This window comes from Aythya fuligula, chromosome Z (genome assembly GCF_009819795.1).
Source record: "Aythya fuligula isolate bAytFul2 chromosome Z, bAytFul2.pri, whole genome shotgun sequence".
Classification (NCBI taxonomy): Eukaryota; Metazoa; Chordata; class Aves; order Anseriformes; family Anatidae; genus Aythya; species Aythya fuligula.
In genome coordinates, this window is record NC_045593.1 from 62,707,021 (window position 1) to 62,728,649 (window position 21,629).

Below are 21,629 nucleotides of genomic sequence, written 5' to 3' on the forward strand. Positions count from 1 at the left end.
ACCTGAGTTGTAACTGAGAGAATTACAATCAGTGGTGCTTTATTTCTTCCTGCTGCTGAATTTCATGGGCCTGCTTAGGACCCCAGAAATTTCTCAGGGGATTCTAGATATTTCCCAGTTAATTACACCCCTGCACAGCAGCTAAAGGAAGCCTGCTTCTCACAGATGATGTGAAGCACAACTGAAACACACTCACCTTGGCTATGGGAATGTCATTACTACTGCTGCTTGTGCTCAGTTCTCCTGTGCTGGGGTTAATGGGTCGATTTGCAGAAGTAAGACGACTTGGGCTGGATGGGCCTGTTGCCTGCACACTTTGCAAACGCGTCTGCAGTTCCCGAACCTAAGGATAAAACATAATGTTCTGTTTTTCGTCTTATGTTTTAACTAGTTCAGACAATTTTTCATCATTCTAGCCAAACCGTGGCTTGAGCACAGACGTTGTATTTTGTCCTGTGGTGGCTGCAAAGTTTTCATGTGGGAGCAGATGCATGGACATTATTTTAAAACTTCATTGTTGTCAAGTGTTTAAAAACTATCTGCCATGTGCAATATGCAAATGTAATACAGTAGAGTAATCACTTTACGTTTCATCTTGTGTCATATAACCCTCTTCAGTGTAGCAGTTTTGTAAATAATGAAACTTCTCTCTGGTGTGAAGCTAATACTCTAGCCTTAGATTATGATGTCTAAACAAAAACCAAAGGTCATGTTCTTAATGGAAAGCTCCAGTGTTGAAGAAACTCTTGACATAAATATATCACAGGATGACTTTGTCACATTTAAAGGTCAAAAAAATTCAAATGTTAATCATGCTTTCAGAACTATATCTAAGTAAAGCTATCACACAGCGAGCAATGTACAGAGAAGAAAATAGAAGCAAAGTGCCCAACCAACAGTTTGCAGAAGCTCTCTGCAAAACACTGTTCAGCCCTCATAACACAGCAGATACTTGAACCACTGACGTCAAGAGTTTCAGAACCTGCAAGGGGGAGGAGGAAAGGCCCGAAGGAGCCAAGCTGTACTGCTGAGCAAAAGATTATAGTGTTTACCTTGGAATAATTCTTAACAAAGAATAAACAGACTGCTTAACACAACAATTATGCCACAAGGTAATGTGACAGAGCTCATTTTTCCCACAGAATAAGCATCCTGGTTGGAAACAAAGAGTGTGAGACATTAGAAGGGGGTGGAAACATAGAAAGGAAGTTTCCCTGAATGTAGACTGTTTACTTTAACGTGCAGGTTTCTACATGGGTTGTGTTAAAACAGTCCACCTGCAAAACAGAACTTGTGAAAATTTACCACAAGTTCAGTGAATAACATATGGTCAGTCTATTTGATAACCCCATGAAGCATGAAAGGCAGCTCTGATACCTATTCTATAAAAACGGTGGGATATCCACCTTTATATAATATGTTCAAAGAACAGATTAAGCAAGCTGAAACACCTTTGTCAGAAAACATCAAAGTTGCATTAAAGCTTTGGTCTTCTTCAGCTATAGGTTCACTAAGTGCACCGTCAGTGCTTCAGCAGTCTCTGTTTGAAGGAGTGGCAGTCAGCATGCTCTCTGCATGTGTACAGATCCCTTCAAGCTACTACAGAGAGGAAGGAATTCAAGCTGGAACTCTCTCCAGTCACCAAACTAGTAGTATCTTACATTTCCTACAATTCCCTATAGTCTACTTCTACTTTCCTGAAGAGTCCCGTTCCCTCTGCCTCAGCCTTTAGGTAAACTGAAGGTCAGGTAGTCTGAGGACTTGCTACAAAAACAACAGAATTTTTAGGTAGGTGCAAATCATGAGGAGGAAAACCAAACAAACATACAAAAACAACAATCAGATTCCTTACATAGCAGAGTAGAACAATTGCATGTTCCTAATAAAAGGCTGCAGGGGGCAACAATAAGAGTACATAAAAGCTAACTGCACTCATAACTTCACTGTTCAGCCATGGAGAAGTGCTACACCTTAAATAAGGTGAAGCCAAATAGCTCCTGTGATTTCTCTGATAAAAAAAAAAAAAAAAAAAAGAAAAGAAAAAAAAAAAAGTGAAGTATAAAATACCTCCAAAGGAAATCCCCAATGAAGGAAACATGCTGAAAAATTTATGCAGGTATTTGTAATGAGATTTAAGATGTAAAACTCTATATAAAATGCACATTCAGAACATCTATCTTCTACTTATTCTCAGCTAGGGCTTCCATTGTTCATACAGACATATATAATTTCAATATGGGTACAGCTTTACTAATGCAAACCTTAAGGACAGAAGTGCTGTACTGATGCAAACCAATCATTTTAGCCTGCTGATATGCATAAAAATGAAATAAACCATGTATGTATGTTTATACTTGCAGATGTGGTATGCCAGTGCATACAGGATTTGTACTGTGGCATTAACACTCACTGGGGAAAAAAAAGCAACCCTAAAATTTCATTAAATAAAAATCACATTTATTATTATTTCTTTAAAGCCATGCTATTCTAAACTAAATTCCCAAGTGCTTAAGTTAGAGCATTGCTTATAAACATACAACCTGGAAAAATAGTAGGGATACATTCTTCTTAAAATCAAATCCCCGTCTTGATGTCCAACTCAAAAATTGCTAAAATATTTACCTATGCCTAGAAGCTAGCCCTGGAAGATTTCAGTCCAAAAGTGAGTAACATTCTAAATGTAACAGCAACCAGGAAGCACAGTACTGAAGTTGATTAAAATACTACTTAATCATTTACTCCAAAATTTAAAGCTACCTTACGTAAGGACAACATTAGATAAAACTCTAATGTAAATAGGTTTCTTTTAGTCTATGTTTAACTATTTATTATACTAGTGAGAAGTAATTATTGGCCACAATTACAAAGGCAGTTATTCTTATGGATATCTAAAACAATACTCATACATGTAGAAGAAAGAAAAATGAATGTAACTGAGACTGTAGTCAGGCAAAGCTTTGCTCAGGAGAACATTTATAAAAGAAAACACAGAGCACAGCACAGTTATGAATTTGTGCAAGTCTTTGTTTTAATACCATATCATATAAGCAACCACAACTTAAAAAAGCATGATTAAGCTGTCTACTTTCTTGATATATTTACTGATCCAGGCTTTCATCTGAGAAATTACATGCTGAATTAACTGCTATAAATAACTGCACTAACTTTAGCAACACTGAGTACTGGATGGTAATTCTCTACAGGATAACAGAACAATTTTGTCTTACCTGCAAAATCACTGATATCACAGTTCATACATTCATGAGTCAGAACCTCATAACGGATTGCACCCCTCCAGTCTGCCCAGACACAGCTTAGATAACTATTTCTGGTCACCAAAACCTTCTCTGTAAATACAGCAGTATGTACCATCTCCTCAGAAGGTACTTTTCCACACTAGTAGTAATAATTTTAATGGAACACTAAAGAACAGGAATCAAGGTAAAAAAAAAAAAAAAAAAAAGAAAAAAGGTTTAAGAGGTATCTTCTTCATCAGACTGGTGAATGCATGAGTTATGAAAGGACAGGTTTAAAAGCCATGACTAAAAATTGTCTGACCACCTCATCTACCATCTTGAGTCTTGTCACCATCATGATATAAATTATTCTGAAGGATTCCTATTTTTTTTTAGTAGATAGAAAGTAATTACAGTACTACACGTGGGACACAATAAATACTAAGAAACAGGTGAGAGAAGAAGGGCAGATCTTACAGGAAATTAACGACAAAATTGGAAAAATCTAATGGATTAAGACAAGTTAGGCAAAAAAAAAAAAAAAAAGTTCCGCTAAGAGATGAGAAAAAGTGGATTTGTGAGTTGGGAAGGAATAATGTGGAAGGATTTAAACAAAGATTTCTTAAGTCATTGCGTCATATTTAGTTCAAAGATGGGAACATCCAGAAGGATTATCAAAATTGCTGTAAAGTCCTAAAATTCTAAATTGAGGTGGAAAATGGCAGACAGGCAGATCTAATTATATGATCAGAAAAAAAAACAGGCTGAGGAGAGACAGAGGTTAGAAAAAGGAGAAATCCAAGGAAACACCTGTGAAATCCACCACTGAAAAAAAAGAAAAAAAAAGAAAAGTGGAGAAGGAGAGATCTGAACAGCTTGAGAAAGCCAGAAGAATTAGTGAAGTAAAGAAGTGTTAGAACCTTGGAAACATCAGCAGAGGGAGCATTAAGTGAGACACGGGGCAACAGAGTCACTAGACTTCAAATCAATAGCCTAGTTACCAATATAAGCCACGTGCAAATAGATGTTCTCAGGTAATTACTATAAACTTACATGACTTCATGTTTTATTTATTAATTTGGTATTTAGCAATTGCTAAGTCGCATTTCTGTTTCTTTTTTTTCTTAGAAAGCTGAGAACTGGAAAAGGAAATAGGGAGAAAAAGTGTAACTTTGGTACCTTAAAGAATAAATAAAAAGCAAACATAGAAGAAAAAGGGGGGTGACATGCTACAGTGATGTTGGACTTATGAAAGACTTCAAAATTGATTCAGAAACATCAGAGATTTGTTTGCAGAAATGAAAAATAGGTTATAGAAACTACTTTAGTGGAACCTGCTCATTGTCTATAACAATAAGAAACATAATTTACTCTTTGTGTTTTACACATACAGACTCACAACTACATGATTTCTTGGCAAACACTAAGTAAAAAACAGAAATTATCCATTTTTACTCATTTCTGCATTCAAAGGCCACCTGCTGCGTTTGTTCCTAAATCAAATAAGAGGCATGCCTGAGATTCTTTTCTTTCTACTCTACTTGGGACCTGACTCTTTCACTATTCAGTATCTTTGAACCCTTTTTGTAACATAATTGTTTGTTTTCTAGCATTTTAGTACCACATCTTTTTTTTCCTGTTATAAACAGGATGAAAATGAAGTACAGCAAACCACAGGAAGTGAGTATCTCTCCCACTTTCCATTTTATTTCTGCATGCTGCAGATCTGTGGAGGAGAAGGTGGAAAATGCAATACTCATGTGACGACTCAAGCTGCTCTGAGCGGTGAGGGCCTTCCCCACCTTGGGCACCCCAGAAACATTCACTCCTGCCTAGGGCAATTGTTTTCAGTCAGATGTAGCTTCTCATAAATGTTTGAACAATCATCACTGACAGGCCTAACAAGGCTTGATTTCCTACAAATTGTTTTGGTTGACTGAATATAGCAGTCTTGAATTGCTGTAAGCCTGCACCGTACAGATATATTTCCTTGTATTTAGGGGAGCCTTCTCGATGAATTCTCTGGAGCTGAATCACTTCAGATGAAGCATCTACAGAATCTCTTTCCTCTACAAAGAGATGTAATTTCAAGAAATACATAGGAATTTAACTGTCACTGGAAGCTCTACTCCTCTGGCAGGACTGAAAATCAATCCAGTTTGAAAAATTACATGTACTTTGAGGAGCAGAGAAAGGGAACAACACACAGACACATAACCATCTATGGGAGAATAAGTATGCTGTCAAGGTTAATACACACAGGAGTTTTACGTATCAGGAACATTTACAGTGCTCCAGAGACATGTTACCAGGTGCTCTACAGGAGTCCCTCATGCTGTGCTCCATGCTGATCCATGGAAAGGATCCGGGTGCTGCACCTCTCTGAGGGATGCGAAGCATGGAAATACAAGGATGCGACCCGGGGTGCAAAGGCTGGATCCTGAAAGCTCCAGACACGAAGTGGAGCGTTCTGACCCAGGCTAGCATCCAGTGGGAACAAGCACAAGTGAGAGCAGTACACCTATCTATTTTCCTCATTTATTTTTTAGATTAATCACTGAGCATTTCCATACAAGCGTGGATGAAGAAGAACAGCTTGTACACTCTAATAGCTGAGATCTTGCTGTGTAAACAAATACCATGCAACTGAAGGAGGTGGAGAATTGGAAATAGGTTTCTGATGCTACTGCAGGTTTCTGGCAAGATACAAGGCGACCCAACAGCTCAAGGATCACTTTAAGCTGTGCAAGCTTATAATAACCTCTAAAAGCCTGCAACATATCAGCGTTCTTTAGCAATCTGGAGCAATGCCTTCTGATCCCAATGTGAGCAATGCCAAAAGAAGGAGAGTCGAGCTGCTCATGCCAGCTTTGTGTCATCTGAGAACAGTGTGGGCTCAAGAATGCCTGCATGGCCAAGAATCTGACTCGTTCTGTGGTCTGGGTAGGTTTCAACTGCTTGCAAGAATGAAGTATCTTGGGAGAGCCCTCATATTAAAACAGTTTCTTGGAGCAGGGGCAGTTTGGGCAGCTGGAGAGATTACACACTAAAATTGCAATTCTCTATACTACTGTGGGTTATATTTTCATTAAGGTCTTAAGTCAAAAGATAGATAAAATATTAAGTCTTTTTTTTTTTTTTTTTTTTTTCTTCCTGGTTAGTTTGGTGAATTTGGAGCAGATAAAAACAAACAAGCATCACAACTGAAAGCATTTGATTAACTGCACTCTAAGTTGTAATGGCGACATATGGTTTATGCAGAGGATAGACTTAACAGACATCCAGAGCTGAAACTGCTTTCTCATTTTACACTTACTCGCAGCCTCAGGGAAGCATTGCCCATGCCTATCACTTCTTACGCCAACACGCTGCAGGGTACTGAACCATGGCACTACTAATTTGGCAACTTTATTTACTTATTTCTCATTAAAAAGAAAATTAAGCTTCTATTCTGCAGTCATGATACAGGTTAAATGCCATACACACTATATTTAGCTCATCTGACTTACCTGGTGGATACAGGGGATTTTGCCTATGAGCACAACTACTACTTCTTCTACCACTGTTTAAGCCTGTTACTATATCACACAGAATCACAGAATCACAGAATTTTCTAGGTTGGAAGAGACCTCAAGATCATCAAGTCCAACCTCTGACCCAACGCCAACAGTCCCCACTAAACCATATCCCTAAGCTCTACATCTAAACATCTTTTGAAGACTTCCAAGGATGGTGACTCCACCACTTCCCTGGGCAGCCTGTTCCAGTGCCTCACAACCCTTTCAGTGAAGAAGTTCTTCCTAACATCTAACCTAAAACTCCCCTGGCTCAACTTAAGCCCATTCCCCCTCGTCCTGTCACCAGGCATGTGGGAGAACAGGCCAACCCCCACCTCGCTACAGCCTCCCTTGAGGTACCTATAGAGAGCGATAAGGTCGCCCCTGAGCCTCCTCTTCTCCAGGCTGAACAAGCCCAGCTCCCTCAGCCGCTCCTCGTAGGACTTGTTCTCCAGGCCCCTCACCAGCTTCGTCGCCCTTCTCTGCACCCGCTCAAGCACCTCGATGTCCTTCTTGTAGCGAGGGGCCCAAAACTGAACACAGTACTCGAGGTGCGGCCTCACCAGAGCTGAGTACAGGGGGACGATCACCTCCCTAGCCCTGCTGGTCACACTGTTCCTGATACAAGCCAGGATGCTGTTGGCCTTCTTGGCCACCTGAGCACACTGCTGGCTCATATTCAGCCGACTATCAACCAATACTCCCAGGTCCTTCTCTGCCTGGCAGCTCTCCAACCATTCCTCTCCCAGCCTGTAGCTCTGCTTGGGGTTATTGCGCCCCAGGTGCAGGACCCGGCACTTGGCCTTGTTGAACTTCATGCAGTTGACCTCAGCCCATCGGTCCAGCCTATCCAGATCCTCCTGCAGAGCTTTCCTACCCTCGAGCAGATCGACACACGCACCTAACTTGGTGTCATCTGCGAACTTACTGAGGGTGCACTATGCATATATATGCATATATATGTAGCAGCTGTAAACAGCACTACTCTGATTCCAATTTTATTCTAATATTAATCCCAGGAGCTGGTACAGAAGTTCCCCAGCATCTTATTTATATTACTGGAATCAGAACTTTGATAAATTTTGTGCTGGTAAGCAGCTTCCAGGGCACAGACCAGCCCATATCTAAATAAATTTTATTTTTAATATGGCAATATCATGCAGAGGTAAAATAAAACTCTGTATTATGAAATTAGCTACACTGCAGGCACCCTACACAAATAAGCGATTACCTCATTTACTAATGACCTGTGAGAAACAAAGTCTTTATGTATGTTGTTCCATAGCTACTGCTCTAGAAAGCAGCACAATCTGTTAACTGAGCACATTAAATACCTAATTAAATTAAATCTCCAACAAGCCTGAGAACAATGTATTGAAAGCACTCTGCCTGATTACAGACATTGGTCTAAAGTAACAGACCTATTGATCTGGCCAACTTCAGCTTATTCGCTTCATCCAATTTAATTTGAGAAGAACAATAACTAAATTTTAGTTGGATCTCCTTTTCTACTCTCCAGGGAAATAATCTGAAGTGACTCTGAGTTCAGGTAGCATATAGAAAATATTCAATAGGTCAAAGAAAACATTTATTTTGTTGCAACTACAGACATAGAGTTATATTACAAATGCAAATATGGTTTCCAGTACAACAGTCGCATAGTGTTGCTGACAGTCTTATGCCATAGACTTCTCCAGTGGGGGCAATAAACCAGTTGCTCTGCAAGTTCAGGGTGATATTAAAAAGCATATTTCAATAAAGTCCTCTGTAGGTGCAAACTAAATGAAAACAACCAAAAAAAAAAAACCCTGCCAGCTGGGCCTGAATACAGTCTGCTTGATTTTGTTATGCACGTGCCAATCCAACATTAATTCTTCACCTACTGAAAGGTTACTGCAAGGTATCTATCCAATCTATCCAAGAAGAATTTCCTTAATGAAAAAAGAACCAACATTTAGACAAACTTGTTGTATACTCTACACAGCTCTCAATTTTTTACAGAGCAACTGAAGACTTATTATCTCCATGGTCAGTGGTCCAAACACGATTCAGATCAGTACTGTCACCCCGCTGGTACCATCTGACAACTGTGCTAGCCAATTACATGAAGCAAGTTGATGTCTCTATTCTGTGTCCACCAGAGATGCTTCCACAGCAGACACACATCAGTAACGCTTGCAGCATCCATGCTAACAGCTCAAAAAGACAGGCCAACAACTACTAGATCGACACTATTAACACACCACCTTTTCATTCCGAGTCACTGCCTTTACAACAGAAATTGTGCACAAATTTCATAATATAGCCAGCAGATGAGTAGCTCCACACATGCTTGGGTCACTGGGAATGCGAGCAGAGTCTGGCAAATTCAAGCATTATCAACATACACAGAACCAGGCAGCAATTTCTTCCTCATCTAATCCAGCCCTCAGCTATTGATGGCAAACAGACAAAATACTACAGTTTTGTACAGATACTAAACCTAACACTAGAATTAAAGCAGTTGTATTAACCAGGCAAATTAAAAGCATTTTTTGTTTTGTTCTGTTTTTCTTTGGATACCTTCCTAATGTCCTGGCTTTGACAGGTATCTATACAGTCATATGTTTCATCATACAAACATATATTTAATATTTTCAAACTCCATTTTCAAATTACTTTCTCTCACCTTACTCTTTCTTCAGAACCACAATCCTCTTGTCTGTTATACCCATCATAGTCTAATTTCTACCTAGTAGCCTAACATAGTTGTGGATAGTTTATATTCATTTTTTCTTGCTCCATTTCTGTCCCTAAACTTGAACAGCCATTATCTCCCATTGTTACTTGCTTTCTCCAGCACTTGAAAAGAGAAATCAAATTCAGATTTTGCTTAGCCAGGTTACACAACACAATCTTTTAGTCACTTCTACAAATAAGCTGACCATTTTTAAGACCATCTTCTACATCTGTTTGTCAATTTAAACTAAATCTTTTTAAGTGTAAGAGATAAGAACTACATAAAATATTACAGATCAGATCTTACCACTCTTCACACGAAGTGCAGCAGTCTTTCCATTCTCTACTGGCAATATCTAATCTGGTACATCATAGGTTTGCATTTTCCTTCATGCATCAATGGCTTATTAACATGCTGATCCCTGAGGGTACAAACATCAGTTCTACACCCCCTCCCCACCTCCCTTTTAAATTTATTTTAACTGAGGATCTCCTGGTTGTCATTATAAATTCATTATCAATCTTTTAAACCCATGAACTTCTACTCCATACTTCTTGAAATGTAATTCTTTTTGTATTAATTCTATCCTCAGAGGCATCTACTTTTTTCTTGTATGATATCCCAATACTGATCTACATCACCTCTAGTACCAGTATCTGCATTTTTCTAAGTAAATTTCACAAGCACACACTTCTGTTCTTTTCTCCCCGCTCCCTGCAAAACTCTGATGATATGCATAAATACAGCTTCCATAGCTCAACGTGGTACTGCTTCTATTTGAAAAGTGTCAGTCTAAAATCAGTCCAAAAATGTCAGGACTGAAAAGTACTTACACTTATGGTATATAATAGGAATGCATTTTACAAAAAAGTTGGAAACGGTCTTGCTTTATGTAACTTAGTATTAAGAGAAGCTAGAGAGTTTTGCAAAGGTAATTTGTGTCTTGGTATCTGAAAATTTGAAGTCTCACACAATGCAGCTTCATGCCAAAATGATACAGTCACTACAGAACAATGTTGTTTCAGAAATATGGTATTTGCATAAAGGTTTGCTCTGCTGCCACTAAGTAAAGAGCAACACTTCCTGTAATTTTGACAAGGTAGAGTGGTCTAAATTGTTACCCAAACTAAGCATGAATTTTAAACAGCCATATTTTAATAACAAAATTATTTGATATCTCACTAAAACTCTGCAGATATAACAGGGACAAAGTTAACGCATTATAAAAGTAACGGACGTTACGGTCACGTTATCTTGATCTTTCTGTTCTGTAAACAAACTTCCAGTTTTCTTACTTAAGACTTTGCACAAAACACAAAGCTGTTATCTGAAATAGCAGCACCATAAAACTTAGACAGGGAAACAGAACATGGCTGGTACTACACATTGTTCTGTTCAGAGAATTATTACCCAGTGACAGGAGTCCTGTTCTTTTTCTTTCTCCTAATCACAAATTGAATTCCCATCAAAAACAAAGCAATATTTGTTGTTTACAGGAAAAAACATGCCTCACAGGAAAATTCACTAAATGAACATCTGCTTTCTCTATAGATGAGTTACATATGCTCCACTGGAGATGAATATCAGAATTCCTGCTAGCACATGCTTTCTGACTCCAGATTGTTGTACACCTTGCCTATTCATCACATACTCTTCTTCAATAATGTTCAGTTTTGTCCTAGCTCTGTCATTTATATGTCTCAGCTTTAAAAACAGAAAATCCTTAAGTCAGTAGAGGAAGCACAATGGAAGGGACGCTTGCTCTGATGACAACATTGCACAGACTAGTTTTCCCCTGTAAGAAGTGATCATCTGTGCAGCATTCAGACACTCATAAGGTCTTACCCTTCTACGCAATCTGTCTCTTTCTTCACGAATAGCGTTCATGGTGGCCTTGGTCCTGTTCAGCTCCTCCTCTTTGCTACACAGCATGGCAGTGAGGCTCTCATTCTCTTCCCGCAAGCCAGCAAGCTCCTTTTCCCATCGAGATCTCTCTTCAGACAAATTTGGATAAAGGTCACGTCCCAGTACACCCTCGATCTCTTCTACTGTCTGCAAAAAATAGTCATCATAAAAGAGAAAGAAGCAAATGTGATTGAACAAGACTAATGATACACAGCACAGAAATGTGTAACAAACAACTATATAACCATGTGCATACACCCAGTCCCACAACACCATTAGTTTGCCTCTCGTTTGGTATTAGGAACAATCATTTTATTAAAATGTTTTGTATTGACGAACACCAAAGCCAAGGGATGTTTTAGGCGCAAACTGGCTCTATTACTTTTGTAATACCCACAAATGACAGCAGTCCCAGTTAATTTCATCTCAAAACATTTTAAAACAAATTAATGACTACTTGCTACAGGTAAGCACTGTGCTTGTTGCTTCCCTGCCTGGTTAACAGGCGGAAAGCAGCAGCATGTCCATACCCTGTGGTTGCATGTGAAGGGCACGGAGCCTTTCTTAACACTAGACCAACTCCACAAAAAGGGCAAGGAACAGAGTACAGAGCAGAGGACTCTTTTTTCCCATGTCCCTGAGCATAATCTCTCCTGGAGGGCACAGAGAAATAAAACAGACATTGGCTAGGCTTACACAGTACTCAAAGATGTTACAGCCCTCCTACTGTCGAAAACAGGCTGGGTTACTGTGGGACTTCATGCCTTTTAGGATGCCCCATGCCATTCCCTCATTCGTAACTATGACATATAGGCACTATTCAACACAGAAGAGATGGAGCAAGTTCCACGGGCTGGAACTGACCTTCATGCACACAACACTAGCAAGTCAACAATGCCATGCATAAACTTTAAGTCAGACTGATCATTCAATGTCTTAAAATTTCTTAACACTCAGGTAACTACTTCTAAGCAGTTCTTACGCTATTATGCAGTTAACATATGCTATACTTGCATTAAATTTACTAACTTATCCAGGACCTTTGCAAAATTGAAAAAATGTCCAGTTGTTCCTTATGAGATTTTGAATCTCTTTTAAATCAATCTGTATTACATGGTAACAAGAGACATGGAAAATAAACGAACATACGACATTAGAAGCAACCTAGAAATTTCATTTCATTGGACATTCCAATAATATGTCACAGCTAAGACCTGTACTTTTAAATGTAATATGTAAGATAAATAAGTCAGATACCAAGGTAAAAATAGCCCATTTAGTTGTTTTATACAAAAAGAATTTTATTTTTATATATAACAAAAATGACTAAAAGTTTATGTCCTTAAATAGAGAGGGAATAAAAGGTCCAACTAGAGTACAGCTGAAAAGGACAAGCCAAGCTGAAAACAGCACTGTTTTTTTCTGCTAGAAATACTGTCAGTATTTTCAGCAGTGTGACACTAAGGTGACATATTAGTGACATATCATTATTTGTCCATAATAATGAAAAGATGGTCATTTATTGTTTTCAATCCATTAATGTTAAATACTTCTTGGGTATAGCGAAATTCCTTAGTGGTAATGAAAAAACACTCATACAAGAGGAAACAAAACCTACTTCCATCAACCAACTCAAGATTAGACTCTGTGGAAAAAGTAGGGACAAAATTTTTGCAGTCAGGTTCAGTTTATTCTTTTAAATCATATTTCCTCTCTCCCCCCTAAAACTGCTGTACATTTAGAGTCATCAATATAAAATCCAGTTGACAAAGCATCTAAATCATAATTCTATTTACGTATTTGGTAGTAAGCTTCAATTTATTTTCTACAGAACAATGTGCTGCATTATCTCTGTAAGACAAAAGATGCCACAGTCCTTCCTTATATTAATTCCACTTGCACCTACAGGTCTCAGACAAGGTAAAACTGTTTCAACACAACTTGATGAGGTGTTCAAGTTCTAAGTAAGTGCCTGGCAATTAATCTTACAACATGAAGAAAAGCTTTGTAACATCAGGAGCATTCTCTCTTTATGATGCCAGCTTTATTTTCAAGAGTGCCTCTTTGTTGCTGTCTTCTCCGCTCCCTTTCACCCCCAAACCTCCTCTCCTCTTTCATGCACTTTCCCTGTTGTTCCCTCATCCCACTAATGCCAAGCTCTGCTGCTGTCTCTTTCTTCCGTATTCCCCATGCTCTTAGAGAATCCCTTAATTTTCTGAGCCTCTGCTCCTCCTCAGAGCTCCACTGTGGGTGATAAGCAGAGAACAACATTGAAAGATGAAGCAGCAGCAATGGCTCATGACCATGGAGGTATCATGAGACAGAGAGGCTGCTGCTGCTGCTGCTGTTTCCCTGCACCCTCCATTGCTGCCTGCACAACTACAAACTTCAGGCAGTGATAGCATCAGCATGGGCTTAACAGCCATACTAAGGGCTGCCCAACAGTCCTTAAAAAAAAATGAGGGACCTTTCTGCTTGCTTCCGTGCTACCTCGCTTTGCTGTGACCAATATCCTTTTGCTGACTGAACTACTGCCACTGTTCCCTGGTTTGATGACCAGCAAGATACCTATGGTACATGGATATAGCTCCCTAAACTAGCGTGTGTGGGCTTTTTTTTTTTTTTCAAAGCAGTATTTCAGAGCAGTTTTAACAGGCATGCTGCTGCACAGCAGATAAATTCAGGTCTAAGTTAACAGATTGAATTACAGCCTGATTTCACAGACTGCATTACAAATGATGCTCTGAGCAGAGGGCAGGAAGTCATATCATGGTAATTCCAGTGTTGTCTCTGACACTGTCATCAGTACTCTCTGTATCAGTACTCTTACAAGAGGTGTTGTGTTATGCACATGATGTTAGATGAATCAGCCAGCAAGTATCAGGTGTAAAAGATGCAGAAAAGCAGCACTTTTTCATAAGGCCAAACTCAATGGTAGAACTTACTCCTACCAGAATTTATGGAGGCCAACAATTTAGATGGGTCCAAAAACCATCAGAAATAAACACAAAGGAGAATGACATTCAAGACTATTAAATTCAAAGACAACTTCTCTGGCTCAAGCTGTTCCTAACTGCACTTGGTGGAAGCATGTATGAAGGAAGGAGGATAAGGACATACTATGAATGTCCTGTTTGATGCAGTTTTTCCATTGACATCTCCTACCAGACAGGTGGATTTTCAGTTCAACCCAGGTAGCTGTTTTCATGTTTTAAGTAGATTTGGTTTAGAAATATTTACAACTTTTTGAATCACTAGTTTGTTAGCAGTTGGTACCTGCTTTTGGGTCCGATAGGAATTTACTCTTCAAAACATCTGAAGCATTAAGCAGCATATTCTGTGGAAATTTTCTAAAACAAATGATAGCTGTGTAACTGTCCAGTTTATCAAACAATCTGCTCATTTCAAGGTCTTCTTGTTCTTTGTGGGGCAGAAACATGTGAACTAGCTAGGGCCACATGACTTGCACAAACAAACAAGAAAATTTAGCAGGAACAGCCTTAAAAAAATCAACAACAATGAAATCTAACCATTAAATCAGAAAGATTCAAAACATTTAAAGGCAACAGCCCACCAATGAAGAGAAGAGACAACATCAAAGCACATGACAGAATGTTCCAGTTTTGCATTCATGATCCCATCTGTTTTAAAAGTCTCTCAGTTCTCTATTTGAGGAAGCAGGAAAGAGCAGGAAAGGAGAAACAACCTGCAGCCATGGATGTAGCTGCAGACAGGGGCTCTACATGTTGGTATTGCTATAATAAGAACATCAGTGACACGCTTCCCTAGCTCACAATCTGAGCATGACAGTCTTATCTTCCTGAAAGGTTAACATCCTTTGCATGCTATCACTTGTCTAACACAAAAAATTGCAGGCTCTGCAACACAGACAGTGGGGAAAAGCATTGCCCTTCCACGGCCCAAAAATGGCTATGAGATTATGTGAAAAGAGGAAGACTACATTTTGTACCAGGAAGAAGCTGTGAACAGTTACTCAGAACAATAAAAGTTTCATTGCAGTTAATTTGAATCAACAGTAAATAATGTGCCTAAAACAAAAAGCTTGAGAGGAACGCTTATGGCAGCTGTTTTGGCTTTTTAACTGAATCCTCTTCCTGAGACAGTTCTCATCGCCTCTTACTTCAGATACCTCTGGGGACTATACATAGACCAATTTCTACCAGTTTTCCAAGATCCACAATCTCTCTCTTTCTGAGTACAGACTTCTGAGAACACTTAATCCTAAAACTCCAGAAAATGCTGGGTAACATTCAAAGTATTGATCCTAATCTTCTTAGACACTCAAATAAGCTGATTTAAGACCATTCCCAAGAGATCTAGGAGTCAGTCTGTCTCTCTCATACATACCCATTCTCCAAACTGCTACTCAGCATTGATTTCTTTATAGGCAATTATACTCCTCAGGCACCACCAGGAGCAGAGGAGACTTTTTCCAGTTACACACCAAAGGCCTATCTCAGCAGTTCAGAGTGGTCACAGATCTCCCCACTTCAAGAGCAAAGTGTCAATACAATTGTTCTGATATAACTGAGTCGCTGGTCTTTTCCACCTAACACAACAAACTTGTTCACCTCTTCCTCCATATGTAGCAAGTACTCTAATACGTGTCATACCAGGCATTCCTTTTTATTATTCTGTTATATGCATAATAAAAACAAGACATGCAAGTATCAGTTGAACTATCTGTTCCCCATTAAAATTAATATGCCACATGTTTTGTTTTAAATTATTAGTTACTATTTTAAGGCATCAAAGTCACAACTTAAGTACAGTTTATGGCATTTTACCTCCAAGTTTCAGCAAGTATTGCATACTGTGCCTTCAGTTACCAGCTATTAACTGTCTGTGTGACCCTGGGAAAAGTGACAACTTACTTTCAGGATTAACCTTCAGAAAGTAAATTAACTGACGAGTGTCCTAATTTCTCTTATCTCTGAAATGGATATAAGACAGATACTTTCCTGTTTAGATACCAAAAGTCTATTAGTAGCTCCTCCTGTGCCTCAGAGAATTTAGTGTAGAGCAGGTGTACTACTACCTATCCAACACATAAAATAAATTAGAGTTGATTTCTGTGATGCATTTTGATTTGAGAAGTGCTATTTCTACAGAGTATTACCATGTAATACATACAACACATTTAGAGTCTAATGTTACTGTTACCTTAATGGCTAAATCACAATGTTCACTGGCAGTAGTGAGCTGTTCAATGTGTCTGTCCACCTCTGCCACCGATAAACTGCAGCTGCTCTTCTTCCTCCCACAGACAACATTTTCCAGACCTGTCAGCACCCTTTGCAGTTCTGAATTCAAGTCACTACAGTTATCTAGAACAAAACAAAACAAAACAAGCATGTTACATTGCAACAATAAGTGACTCAATTAAAGAACAAACTCTCATCCATGAAGTGCAGAACAGCTAAGGCTCCTTTTGTTAAAAGTATGTCCTGATAATCTGATGTCCCCCCCCCACCAGCTGAACAGCTTAAATATATAACTACATCAACAGAAAACAAGAGTTACTTTCAATCTTACAAGTAACACTCCCCCTACTTATCCACAGTGTACACTCACAGTTCAAAAACATTTTTTTCAGAGGACAAAATGTTGAGACTTACAATTTAAAATCTAAATTTATAATTACAAATTTAAAATTTAATCGTAAATGTTATGTTACGCCACTTCTATTCTGGTTCTTCTTTTTGCTATTCATGGCCTACTATCATGATTTGATTACCCTCAAAGGTTTTTCTCTGTGAGTTCAACAAGTCTTCTGCCTGGTACATTCAATGACATTATGATGTTCACATTCTGGTGATGGATAGCAGTAGTTTCTATGGCAGACATGGTGAAATTCCCTCTTAGGCTCTCTCTCAAACACGATGGTTAGTATTTCTGCCTTACTGGTTAAGAGCTTGCAATAACGAATAGTGCACCACGTGACAGCAGTGCATCATCAGTTCCTATACCTTATTAAAAACAGTGGCACTCTTGCTGCCGTGTGCTATTTCTACGCTACTGCTCCAAGCATTCTGCCACAGTCAGAATCTAATATGAGCCTCATGGATGGGGTGCTTAATGGAGCATAAAGGAGTCTGGTACTGGACTATATCTGAACTTTAATAGACTGGAGACATCAGATTATTTTAGACTGCCTTAAAAAATCTTCACACAAGAGAAGACTAAAAGAGGTCAGATGAAAGGATGAGATGAAACTAAATACTGTAAACTCGTTACAAAAAATATACCTCCACAGCATAATGCATATAAACATGAACCTACTGCTGACCAAAAGAAAAGAGTGTATAATGAATTCATCACAGTATCATATAATAAATAGGAACGGGCAACATGCAAGCAAAACCTCTACTCCTGAAGTCGTATTTACTAGTTTCAGACTAACAGCCACCTGTCTGTTTTAAGAATACCAGAAATCCCTATAGTAACACATATTTATGAGTGGCATATACCATGCAGGATGTGTAACTGTAAAAATATCTGTTTTCTTGAATTCCTTTGTTTCCCTTACATCTTATATAAAACATTTTGTCATTTGAACAAACAATGATCACAGAAGGCCTTTTATGCTCATTTTTGCTCCTACAGTAACATTTTTTTCCCCAGAAGCCAAGGGATTACAATAATGAGAGACCTCCATTACCTAGGAAATCAGAACAACCTGATCACAAGCTCTGCAAGACATACTGAGGAACATTCATAGTTTTAGCTCTCGCTGTTGGATTCCCTGTAGCAACTGAGCAACATATCCAAATACATTAGTGTATCATGACATATTACGTTTTTTATTAAGTCACTGATGCTCATTCTGTTAGGTCAGTAAGCAAGGCTATACACAGTTATTAGTTATGATTCTATGATTCTAAAATATAAGGACAATATGTATATATATTTGCATGCATGCACATACAAAAAGGATTTATTTTCAAAGGAATAATGAAACAAAACCCGGAACGGACAAAGTGTATGCACAGAAGGATAACATGGAAAAACACAGGAATTCCTAGTTAATGTTCTTATTTTGTGCACTGCTGTATTTCATTTTATTTCCATATTTCCCACTGTTAGGAGAAACTTAAAGACATCTTGCCATTAATGTACAACTTCAGTTCCTTCCCATGAGGAACAAAACCAAAACTCTCACCTAAATATTTCAGCAAAATAAATGCTGAGTACTAAATTAGTTTGAAATTTGTGGTTCAAAAAAGTAAAAGAAATGTTTCTAGAAATTCAAGACACTGCGATACAAATGTGCTGTGGCAGGTGTTCCATTTATGAACAAGTACAGTTCAGGAGCTGGTGTATTCAGTTCAATTTAAGAAGTCATACAGAAAATCTCTTGCATATGGTTGCTTACAATATCAACACGTCATTAACCTCCACTTGAGGGCAATAAATAGTGTGCCCAAAAGTCAGGCTGTTCTCAGTCAATTCTTCTAAAAGATACTGAAGTTCTCAATAATAAATTGCACTGCTCCAAGCAATTGGAAACTCTTTTACTACAGTGTCCTATGTATTGAAGCAAAATATTGTATGTTACATGACAAAAAAGCCCCTTGTAGAATTAATAGCTTGATGTTTAAGGTTCACCAAGTTCTGCAGGAAGACTTAAAACTGCTGTTTTCAATTATTTCCTAAAATAATTGCTTGTGTATACTGTCACCCATTGAAGCTCTCATGCACGAATATGGTTTATCCAGGGAAGAAAAGGAAGATCTTTCCTCTTCTTTCCTAAGACTCATAAGCTCTCTTGAACAGACCGCTCCATTTGAGACTCTGTAGCTGTTCTACATAAAGGCACAGAGGTTGTTTCAAGTATAAGCTCATAGTCATGGAGAAGTTCCAGCATTTGCTTTGATTAACACAGCCTTGATTTATTTATTTCCTCAACAAATGTTTTGATTGGCATTTCGCAGGCTATGATGTACTTCTCCTACAAGGATGTCTTTCTGCTATGAGAAGACACCACTGAGATCTTGAGGACTGGACAATTACCAACTGCATAAAGTTCAACAAGAGCAAGTGCCACTTTCTGCAGCTGTGCTGGGGCAACCTTGGCTGTACGTACACATACAGACTGGGGGACAAGAGGCTGGAGAGCAGCCCTGTGGAAGGGGATCTGGGGTTTCTGGTAGACACGCAAGCTGTGAGTCAGCAGTGACTGGCACGGCTAGCTGGTCAAGGGAAGGGATTGTCCCACTCTGCTCTGAGCTGGTGTGGCCTCACCTCGAGCACTGTGTGCAGTTTGAGGTGCTACAGTACAAGAAGGACATAAAACTACTGGAGAGGGTCCAAAGGAAGATTATAAAGACAGTGAAGGGAGGGCAAGGCGTCTGAGGGGTAGTTGAGGTCCCTTGGTTTGCTCAGCCCTGAGCAGAGCAGGCTGAGGGGAGGCCTCATGGCGGCCTGCAGCTCCCTCATGAGGGGAGCGGAGGGGCAGGCACTGAGCTCTGCTCTCTGGGGACAGCGACAGGACCTGAGCGAACGGCATGGAGCTGGGACAGGGGAGGGTCAGGCTGGGGGTTACGGAAAGGTTCTGCACCCAGGGGCTGGTCGGGCACTAAGACAGGCTCCCCAGGGTGGTGGTCACAGCACCAAGACTGCTGAAGTTCAATGAAGCATTTGGACAACGCTCTCAGAAGTATGGGTTTGAGTTTTTGCATGGTGCTGTGTGGAGCCAGGAGTTAGACTAGATGATCCTTGTGGGACCCTTCCAACTCAGGATCTTGTATGGTTCTGTGATTCTGTGTCTCCTAAGAAGCATCACTCACCCATGTCTGCAGTGACCATGGTGGACTGATTCTCCGGTACAGAAACAGAATTCTGGTCCATGCTGCGTGAGTCTTCGTTAACTTCATGCTGGCTTTGGCTGAGCTCTGACCGCAGCTCTGAATACTCATCTTCCTCCCTGCATGCAAGAGCAAAGGCAGAAATAAAACCCTCTGAGGAGATATGCATCTCTGTGACACTTATTTATACCTGTAAACTGAGCCACAGGATACAATCCACACAAATTTAATGGCATTTTGTCCAGCCATTAGTGAAAGGTTTATACCTGCAAAGCAGCTTTCACCGTGCTGTACCTGTCACACAGGCTTCTAGTAGCTAATGTCTAATTTCCATTTCTTTACTCCCTTTTCTTTATTACTCCAGAACACCATACAATGAAACAAGGAGTGGAACTGCATGCAAGTAAGAACATGTGCAAGGACTCAGACTGCTCTGCCATAACTCAACAGCTGACCATTTTTAACGAGCACAAGTGGCTTTTTGATCCCAAAGTGGACTGGCAGTAACTGATTTTGGTCTCCTCCTCTGTTTGAGGACACCATCAGCTTATGCAAAGCAAGCGTATACATGCACACTCCTGAATATGCATACTGAATTCTCATGGGGACAGGTAGGTTTTTATTTCCTCTTCTCAAAAGGAAGAGAACAGATAAGTGAGTACAAAACTGAACTGCTGGAGTTGTTGGAAAACAAAAAGCCTCAATTACCTAGGTTTTAAGTTATTTGTCAACCAGGTTCTACCAAAATCATTTAGGACACAGAAGACTTTAGCTAAAGCTAATAAGCTTAAAAATTAGGTCTTTTCCGTTCTGTCTCCATATGAAGAGTTCAAAGGACTGGAAAAGAAGATAAGTAAATGAATAATAGCTTCGCCTGAGAACATTTGTGAACATTTTTGCTTTTGATCCACTTGCTGATTGGACTAAAAAAAAATCTGTAGTGATTGTTTTGACGTTAAAGTGTATAGTTTAAACATGAGACAAACACCAGTTTATCCTGGTGCAGAGCCCCTTGGACAAGTGGGAGAACAGCCATCATTTTGTTACCCTTTAAATCAAATGCAGAGATTTATTCTGCTGCAGTTTCGGCAGAACAGTGGATAAGAAACACAGCACGAGAATAGAACTGTCTGCTATTTCATTTTGGTTCCAAATCCAAAGAGCTATCTCAGGATCTACATCTGGGCGGGGCATCTGTTCTGTAAGATTTCTGTGTGTATGCTACATGGTGATGAGTGTTTGGTGCAGAAATATTGCAGGATTTCCCCTGGAGGTTTGTCAGGATTTGCCAGGGAGAATAGCAGAGAAGATAGCCCATGGAACACTAACAGAAAAAAAACTCTGCTCTCAAAGTAGCAGAGATGACAATTTATGAATCAGGCCA

The 21,629-nt window shown here is 39.3% G+C and overlaps 1 protein-coding gene across 5 annotated transcripts in view; it reads right to left on the reverse strand.

The window, feature by feature from the left end:
- The window catches only part of MCC (MCC regulator of WNT signaling pathway), a 209,939-nt gene that overhangs the window by 36,517 nt on the left and 151,793 nt on the right, over positions 1 to 21,629 (reverse strand). For all 5 annotated transcript variants that reach the window (XM_032205497.1, XM_032205498.1, XM_032205499.1 and 2 more), the window contains 4 exons: positions 20,228 to 20,364; positions 16,602 to 16,765; positions 11,358 to 11,564; positions 197 to 343 (listed from right to left, as the gene is read on the reverse strand). In XM_032205497.1, the coding sequence (XP_032061388.1) occupies positions 197 to 343; positions 11,358 to 11,564; positions 16,602 to 16,765; positions 20,228 to 20,364 (655 nt within the window). The remainder of the gene's footprint in view (positions 1 to 196; positions 344 to 11,357; positions 11,565 to 16,601; positions 16,766 to 20,227; positions 20,365 to 21,629) is intronic.